This window comes from Morus notabilis, unplaced genomic scaffold (assembly GCF_000414095.1).
Source record: "Morus notabilis unplaced genomic scaffold, ASM41409v2 Scaffold1254, whole genome shotgun sequence".
NCBI classification, from domain to species: Eukaryota; Viridiplantae; Streptophyta; class Magnoliopsida; order Rosales; family Moraceae; genus Morus; species Morus notabilis.
In genome coordinates, this window is record NW_010364144.1 from 32,079 (window position 1) to 41,496 (window position 9,418).

General features: G+C 33.8%; 1 protein-coding gene across 1 annotated transcript; it reads left to right on the forward strand.

Annotated features, from left to right (window-relative positions):
• Positions 1-3,743: 3,743 nt before the first annotated feature.
• LOC21385236 (peptide chain release factor PrfB2, chloroplastic) lies at positions 3,744-7,910 on the forward strand. Its single transcript, XM_010105851.2, has 7 exons — positions 3,744-4,286; positions 4,999-5,211; positions 5,672-5,773; positions 5,984-6,121; positions 6,607-6,911; positions 7,006-7,159; positions 7,259-7,910. The coding sequence occupies exons 1-7, from the start codon at positions 3,861-3,863 to the stop codon at positions 7,388-7,390; spliced, it is 1,470 nt and encodes a 489-aa protein (XP_010104153.1). The 5' UTR covers positions 3,744-3,860; the 3' UTR covers positions 7,391-7,910.
• The last annotated feature ends 1,508 nt before the right edge of the window (positions 7,911-9,418 follow it).

A 9,418-nucleotide genomic window follows, 5' to 3' on the forward strand; every position in this document is an offset into this window, starting at 1 on the left:
TATATATATGTTTGGAAGAAGTAATTTTTAGGAATGAGGATGTTTTTGTTCTTTAATCGATGTTCCTAAGTAATTTTTAGGAACGTATATGTATCGAAAACCTTGTGAGCAGAGTCTATGTTTTTGTTCTTTGAATACATGTCAATGAGTGAACTTGCAACTATAACATCTACATCAAATGTATGATTAATAATGATGCCATCAATATGCTTTCCGAGTTCATAGCTGCATCTCTTTCAGCCATTAGTGCCATTATCTGTTTCAGCCATGAGTGAGCTTGCAACTATGACATCTAGATAATATGTCATATTATGAACACGCTTTGATAAGTTCTTGTAAAGCCATTATTTTTGAATTCATAATCCACTTTCTCTGTTACATCTTATTGGACAATGAGAATTTTGTGGGACAAACGAGTAAGCCCGAATGTCATACATTCCTTGCAACATCTGCGAAATGACAGGTCGACTTTAGTTGTTGGAGGAATAGATGGTGTGGTACGTCTTATAAACCAGAACGCAAGTAAAATTCTTTCCAGCATAGTTTTGGAAGGCAAAATGTTATCTGGCTCTCGGGGCAATTATGGAGTCGTTGAGAGAGCAAAAGGGAGAAGGCTTATGGAAGATACCCACATTGACATTATTTCTAGAAGCGATCGACCTCCCATTACTTGCTTGGCTATTGGGATGAAGAAGATAGTCACCACACACAACAGCAAGTATATTAGAATGTGAAAATTCAGAAACCGAGATACAATTCTTCATGTATGCTTAATTTGGCATTTACTTTTTTTTTCCGTTGATTTTACTATGTTGATGAATGATTTGCATAAGTTCAAGAGCGTAGATCTGATAAGTACATTGATTCTATGTTGTCTTCTTGAAATCGTTAATCGTCTTGTAGTTCCTACTTAATTAGATGGGCCAAATTTTAGAATGAGGAAAAGTTAGGAAAATCAAGAAGTAGAAGCACTTCCATTGGAAAGAGGCTGAAGCCGGTGTCATTTCTATTAAATTTTGTCATTTTAAAATTTTATTTTCGAGATTGTTCTCTGGTCACGAGCATAGTTGTTTTTTCAATTTCTGTCGTTTTAAATATGTTCTCGTTTACAAGTTAATGTTTTCGTTTGTAATTGTTGTAGTTTTTAAAAAAATTATGTAGTTTACCAATGCTCACGTCGTTTATATTTTATTGTCGTTTGTTAGAGATGTTGTTTTTTTTTTTTTGAATGTTGTCTTTTGAATAAACATTTTTCTCCTAAAACTGCTGCCGTGGTTTGTCATTATTTTTTATTTTTAGAATCAATGTCGTTTTCCTAAACTCGTTGCTCTATTTTAATGTCGTTTCGAGATATGCTCTACCAATTTTTGAACATGAAATGTACATTTTTATTATATATGTTGATTACTCACTAATATTCTTTTTAGTTGTAACAATATTGTGAATGAAGAAATAAAAAAATAATTAATTATCATAACTTTATTGTTAGAAAACTCATAATCAAACATTATTTAATTTTTTTTTGTAAGCTCAACAAGTATTTTTAAATACCAAAAATAATTATATATATTTAAGTTTCATACGAGTTGTCTATTTTTGTTATTTTACATACCGACAGCAATTCAGCGTCAAAATTTACCAAACACTATTACACTGATTTTAAAACCAGCACAGTTAGCACAAGTACATTTTACCAAACACTCAGTTGCTTCTCCCTTCAGCACAGCTATAAGTAATTTTTCTAAAATTCACAACACTACCAAACTAAGCCTAAACCTATGAAAGGGACGGCATCTTTTAGACGGCAGCTCGTTTAGGTGAGGATAGTAAGCAATATTCACTTTTTGGGTTCCAATGGACACAATATTCTCATGAGAAAATCTCCTTTTCATCTTCACCAGAAGAGGACCTTTTTCGGTATGCTAACGTACCTACATACTAGGTTCTTTATCTGTCGGGTATGCATAAAATCACGTAAAAGTAAAAAAATATGCAGATTCAACAGTTAGAAAAACCTAACCTATTGATACCCTAGGCGTATCAAAAAATTCCCAAAAGAGAAGTCTTGTAGGAAATAGAAAGTGTTCTAAAGAAATGAATATCTGTCTTTTAGTATAAGAAATGAATATCTATCTTTTAGCATCGTGTCAATTTTAAGAGACCCTTATTTTTTATGGGTTCAAACGCATTACTTTTGGTTTAAACGGTGTTTTTTCTCTAAAAAAAAAAATTAAAGAAGTTTTGATTTTTTCTCACAAAATTAAAATTATTACTTTGAACCCATCTTTCAAAAAGGCACTAAATTGTGTTTTTCCCTTCTTAAGGTTGGGAGAGAGGTAAAATTACCATCAAATTTTGCGTGCAACACATAAATTGAGTTATTTAGTACCTATTTGGAAAATGAGTTTAAAACAGTGATTTAAATAAGAGTTTAAATTTATAAGTGAAAATACTTTAGTGTAACTTTTTAAATTAAATTTTTTTTAGAGAAAATACTCTTTAAAATAAAATCAGGTATATGGACCTTATATTTTACCATTATAGTCTACAATCCCATTACATAGGCTCTCTTAGGAGTTAGGACCCTTATTGTAGAAGTTTTTGAAAAAAAAAAAGTGTGGTAAATAACATATTTTTGAAATTAAATTAAGTAATAACAAATTTTAAAATTATTTGAAGTAAATAGCAGTTTACTGTGTAACTATTTCATTCACGACAGGTTAAAAATAATTTACATGGTAAAATTCTTTATTTACATAGGAAAAATCATTTTATTAGTCGTAAAAAAAAAATTTACTTGGAAAAAAAACTTTTTAGTAGTCGTAAATAAAACATTTAGGCGATAAACTGCTATTTACTTAATTTAGTTTCATAATATATGTTATTTATTTAATTTAGTTTCATAGATGTGTTATTTACTACATTCTCCCAAAACAAATGTATAATGCTATAAATGGATCCGCCTCACTAGTCATAAGAGTTTATCAAGTTTGAATCATCTAAAGACAGTGCGGGTCTCTTTGGTTCACACGTTTAAGTTAGTAAATTTAACACATTATCTGGAATTAGAATTCTGTGAGAGAAAATTTTTGAATTCAAATTCTTTATGGGAGTTTTGGCACAATTGCCTCTCTGGACTTATCGTGGTTTGGCAAATTACCCCCTAAACTTTTAATTTTGACAAGTTGCTCCTTAAACTTGTAAATTTATTGTAATATGCTTCATTTAACTAAATTTGTTCAAATTTTTTATTAGATTTAAAGGATTAAAAGTTGAGACATTGTAATATTTGTATTACATTTAAATTGTAATATTGAAATTTTTAACTGAACGTATTTTTTAATATTAATTCAACACAATCATCATTAAAATGAAGTATATTATACTAACTTTATAAGTTAAGATGAGTAACTTATTAGAGAGTAATTCGTTAAATCACGATAAATTTAACCTGTTTGGTTCGCTAATTTAAGTTTTTAATTCGAGTTGAAATGTGATATTATGTAAAAAAATTTTATTATAGTAAAAAAGTTAAATGTGACTGTTTTTGAGAACTTTTTATCGCAATAAAATTTGAATTCTAAACTCGAATAACGAAAAGAACGGACTTTGTTTATACCAAACACCCCGAGTGGCGAACACGCTAGACGACACCCAGATTAGCACACCAAAACAACGCGTCCTTGGCTAAAAAAGACGACGTGGTTGATGTCGTCGTCGGACTTCCCCGTTAGATCGTCAAAACTTTAAACCCTGGACAAGTCTCTTCTGCTAAACCCCCAAATGAGACAGTTTAATCTCATTTTTTTGCATTGCAATTCTTCCATCAGAAACAAAACCTTGAAAAAGCAAAAATAAAAATGGCGTCTTTGCTTCTCCGAAAACGAACAAGAAGAAACCTCTGGTTTCTCAATCCCACAGCCATAACCCAACACCTTAATCTTCCTACTTTTCAATCGGAAAACCAAAATTTTTCAGTTCCTCACAACTCTCCAAATTCAATCCGAAATCACGAGTTTTCCAATTCCACGGTCTCTGAATTTCTCCTCAAAGCATTAAAACGCGTAGCTTCTTCAACGACTAGTGTTTTTTGCCGTCGTTTTGATCCACAATGGTCTCGTTTCTTTGGTTCTCAGACGGCCGTCGAACCCTCGACCTCGGACGGGCTCACCGTGGAGAGAATCATCGCTAGTGGGTGGACCATTCTCGACGAGAGCGAGAAGGATTGGAAGAGTCACGCCGCTGCTGTTGCCCAATCCATTCATGTCATCAAGAAACGGATGCAGGTAATTTAATTGCTTAGTTTTTAGGTTAATCGTGATTAAATTGTAGTTAATTCGTAACTTTCTTGATAATTAATTCATGATTATTGGTTATTGGAATTCTGTTCTTTGTAAGCTTCATTTGCTAGTGTAAATGTATAATCTTGTTGCTTATTTTCATACTACTTTAGTGTTTTTGGTCTTGGTATTTTCATACTACTTTAGTTATTTGGAGAATTCTATGGTGAACTCTACCGGTAAGATAAAGTTATGAACCGTCACATCGCATGAGAATCATATCGGATTAAAAAAAGAGCACTTGTGCTCAATCCGATGGGGCTGAATCCGGGTCTCCCACATGGAGCCGGCCCCACCTAGGACTCAACCCGTCAGGTTGAATCCCATTTTTCTTAAAAAAAGTATGATAAATTGACAAAACTTACTGTTGAGAAATGTATCTTACTAGCAGGGAATGCCTTACCATGAAATTCTCTTGGTTATTTCGACTCATTACAATGAAAAAGCTAAATTTGATGGATGGTGAACTTCTATGTCAAGTTGTGTGGGTTCCTGAGTATTAATCTGTTGGTCTTAGAATTGGCTTGTGAATATGTGATTGGTTAGAAAGTAGTCTGATGCATAAAGTTGCATTTTATATATGTCGAAATGAGTTTTGGTCTGGTTTATGGTCTATTTTTGCTTGATGAGAAGTATAACTTAATGTTGATGGTGGCAGTGGAAGAAGTTGCTGGTAAGGTTGGATCTGCTAACGGCAGAGCTGAATAAGCCGGATATTTGGAATGATCCTGTGCATGCAGGGAGGGTAAGCCGTGAGCATGGCTCGCTTATGGGTAAAATGAAAGGGGTCAAGGCGTTTGAGCGAGAATTGCTCGAGCATATAGACATGATTAAGCTTGCTCGTGAAGAAGATGATGCAGAGTTGGAATCGGTGGGCTCTCGTATCTTTTTCTAGGCATGTATTTGCTCTCTTTATGATTTTTGTTGTCTCAGTTATACAAATCTGCAGCAACATGATGTTTTACTTCCTGTTTCTTGTTGATTAATTTTCTATGAAGCATCGTAGAATGAAAGTAAGATTTTGCTCTTGTGTCGTGTAATTGTGAATATCCGTAGTCACGGAGTAGCTTTGTTGCTCTGAGTTAAAAGGTTAATGACATGCATGTATCTAAACTTCTAAAAGGTTATGAGAATTGTTGTATTGCCAAATTGCTGTGGACAGAATAAATTGCTTCCATATCCAGCTTTCTTCTTACTATAACATTGTAAAAGTCAGCAACTTCTTCGAATCCTTATCATGGAATTACAAGTTTTTCCTTTGCTGTGTAAGTACCAATTCCAGGCCTATTATTGTTAAGAATATCATTTTGTTGTCTTCTCCCTTTTTTCAGGAAGCACTGAAAGCTTTGCTTCAAATGAGAAGAATCTCAAAAGAGAAAGTGCTAGAAGCTATGTTAGCTGGGGAACATGATCCTTGCCCATGTTACATAGAGGTATAATTTCGGCCTCTCAGTTTATTATGTTTATTCTTAAGATCCCTTCTGCTCACTAAAGTTGATTGTCTATATAAAATTTTCGTTTCCCACTACATTATTCGCCTTGTTTTTGGTTTGGCATTGATGGTGCTACTAGTTTAATGACTGCGTACATAGTTGTGGTGGTATGTGAACCTACCATACCTTGATGATTTGTACCCAATGTAGGTTCAAGCAGGAGCTGGCGGTACTGAGAGCATGGACTGGGCATCCATGGTCATGGTGATGTATAAAATGTGGGGTCAACATCGTGGCTATAAGGTTACTGTTGTGGATGAAATGCCTGGTGAAATTGCAGGAATCAAGGTTCACAATCTTTCCATCCTCCTCTTTGTCTTGTCTCCAGTGACTAGTTCAACATCTTTAGTACTTCACAAATGCAGTTGCAAACAGTGCACATATAGGTCTCGTTCGCTTTGCAGATTCGAGTTTTTAATTCGAGTTGAGATGTGACATTTTCTGAGAGCTTTTAACTGTAGTAGAAAAAGTTAAATGTGACATTTTCTGAGAGCTTTTAACTGTAGAAACTTAGAATTGAAAACTCGAATCGGTGAAATGAACGAGGCCATAGAATCTTGCTAATCACCTTCCATGTCTCTCCTCGTCAACTGTTGAAAATTTACTGATCTCTATTCTTTCTTTCCTTTTCTCTGTTTTTTATATTACAGTGAAGCCTGCTGAATCTTTAGATGTAATCCGGTTTTCAACTTCTCTTTTTTTTTTTTTTTTTAATCTGCGCAATTATAGATGTGACTGCTAGTTTTTGAATATTGAGTAATCTGATTTTGCAGCGGGCAACTATCAAAGTGGATGGTGAATATGCTTATGGCTATGCCAAAGCAGAAGTAGGAGTGCACAGACTGGTAAGAATCTCACCATTCGATAGTAATAAGCGCCGGCATACTTCATTTGCTGCTGTTGCTGTAATCCCCATTCTGGGTGACGGATCTACTCGTGTACAAATTAATGAATCCGATCTTCGTATTGAGAGATTCCGCTCCGGGGGAGCTGGTGGTCAACATGCTAACACAACCGATAGTGCTGTGCGGATAGTCCATATTCCTACAGGAATTACTGCGACTTGTCAAAATGAAAGGTACGAAACACACATCCTTAGCTTGTATCACTCTCTTTTTACCTATCCCAGTTTGGCATTCTTTTTAGCTGAGAGTTTCCCAATGCCTACTCAGATCTCAACACCAAAACAAAGCTTCAGCAATGGCTGTGCTTCGGTCTCGATTAGACCAGCTCGAGATGGCACGACAGGCTCAGATGAATGCGCAACATACGCAGTCTCTTACTGATATCACTTGGGGCAACCAGATACGCAGCTATGTTCTACATGTATGTTCTGAAACCATGCCCAAGTTGGACCAAATAATCCTGGTTTTCCATTGAAATACCTAAAGCCCTTGCTAACTCTAACTACTCTTCTGAATGCAGCCATACCAAATGGTGAAAGATCTTCGAACTAACTATGAGGTGTCAGACCCTGATTCTGTTCTTGAGGGAGATTTAGATGGCTTCATCATGAGTTACTTATCGGCTTTCTTGGACAAGGATGACAATGGCTAGTAAATTCGAGCTCTAACGTTGACTTTTGGTTCACGGATTTAAAATCATGATTCAGAATTATTCTCGATTTATGTGTGTTTTTTGTGAGAAAAAATACTGTAGTGAGTCACGAATTATGATTCGAATCATATCACGAATCCTCATATCAAACATCCTATAGATTCTGACCAAGACCCGGAAGCTGTTGAGCTGAGTTACTTATTAGCTTCATCTTAACATGCATGTGGCATTCTAAGATGCCGAGCCAACTAGCTGCAATGGCGATAATTGTCTGGCAACGATAACTTAGAGAGTTGTGTTGCCTGTTGAGCAAATGCTACTTTGCACTGTCACATCTGTGCTATATATAACGTTTTCAAGAGCATAATTCTTTGTGGAATGACCAAAAGAGGTCTAAGCATTTGCAAAATATTGCTGCTACCATTGTTTTTTGGCTATAAAAAGGGTATTGTAATAAAATAGTATTTGCAATTCAAATTATTAATCTCATAAATTTATTTTTATACCCTTATCCTTCTTATGTGCATCCTCTATTCTGATGGGCGCACGATGAGTCTGATTTTATAGCATCGTTGGGGCTTCTAGAGCAAGCATTAAAAAAAAAAAAAAAAAAAAAAAGGAGGAAGTTTGTGCATGTTTATTTATAAGAGAAAATTACAGATTATATTTTCTTACATACATGATTTATTAAAAATTTTATTTCTTGATTAATTTTAATCTAAAAGAAAAAAATATATGAGTTAATATTAAAGGATGAAAATAAAAAAATTTTATTTTAAGGAATATTTTTAAAAATTGCTTTTTTTTTATAATGATGGATAGAAATAAAAAAATGTCATTTGTTTCTCAGTCTATATTTTCAGAATAAGGAAAAAAATCATTAAAAATAAAACAAGAAAACACATAAAAAGGTAACCTAACAAAAGTAATTAGGCGGATAGATTTTTTAACTTTTAAACTTACGTATTTCTTAATTTTTATGTAATTTTATGTGGATTAGAGGAATATAAAATTTAATTTATCAGTAAGTTCAGGGTTAAAAAACAACGACGTTCTCTTGGATAATTGAATCTTGTATTGTATTTATTACTTATAAAGTGGCGTTGACGAAAATTTTTTCTTCTTGCACAGAAGAGACTTTGACAAAAAATTTAAAATTCAATTCAGGTATGAAGATTTTCTCTCTCTAATTCTCCCTATTTTATATTAATTTTTCATTCGTCGTGTTCAAAGCTCTCTCTCTAGTTAAGCACTGCTATCTGCAAATATTTTCCTCGGAGCACAAATAGTCTTAAGACGAGTTTCATTGGGCATAAGAAAATCGCTTTCTTTCGTCGATTTCTTTGTCAAAAGATAAAATTTCTTGCGAGAAATCTGGAAATCTGAAGAAAAATCGAAGCTTTTCGCAGGCTTTTGGTTCTAAATTTGGTAGTTCAAGGTGGTCTTCATTTGGATTAGGAGTTAATGGCGTCTTCTTCACTAATTACTCCTGAAGACGTGTTGGAGTCCTTGATGAACGACGGTACCATCGATTCTCTCCGGTTGAAGATCATCAACCAACTCAAAGCCAATGTAATTATTTCCCATTTAATTTCTTTAATTAATGTATTAATTTAACTCTGTTTGATCGTTACTTCTGAAATCTGTAAAAGAGTCCTGCTTTTGAGTTCAAGGTTTTTTTTTTTAATTTTGTTTTTTAATTTTTTTAAATTTTTATTTCTGGCGTAATAACCTTATTGTTAGATTAAAGATTGTGATTGACACTAATAGAAAATGTATGCTTTTATTGGTGTTTGATAGGTTTGTTAATTTTTAGTCAAGGTTTTAATTTATGCTTAGTTTTAGGATAGAAGTTCTCTGGGCATGACGTGATTTTGGCTTGTGTATGTGTGTGCGTGTCTTCATAACGTAAGATAGAGTGGATTTTTACATGCTAGTTGCGACTGACTCAGAGATTTTGGGACTTTTATACTGATTTGGATCCAAAATTTGCATGCATTTATACGTTCAGTGTTAACCCTTAAAAAT

What these genes read in the sequence shown, in the direction of transcription:
- LOC21385236 (XM_010105851.2), top strand. Translation starts at nt 3,861, where the DNA reads ATGGCGTCTTTGCTTCTCCGAAAACGAACAAGAAGAAACCTCTGGTTT. An exon ending in ATGATGCAGAGTTGGAATCG is followed by an intron (nt 5,212 to 5,671) that starts GTGGGCTCTCGT and finishes CCCTTTTTTCAG; the next exon opens with GAAGCACTGAAAGCTTTGCT. An exon ending in GCGACTTGTCAAAATGAAAG is followed by an intron (nt 6,912 to 7,005) that starts GTACGAAACACA and finishes ATGCCTACTCAG; the next exon opens with ATCTCAACACCAAAACAAAG.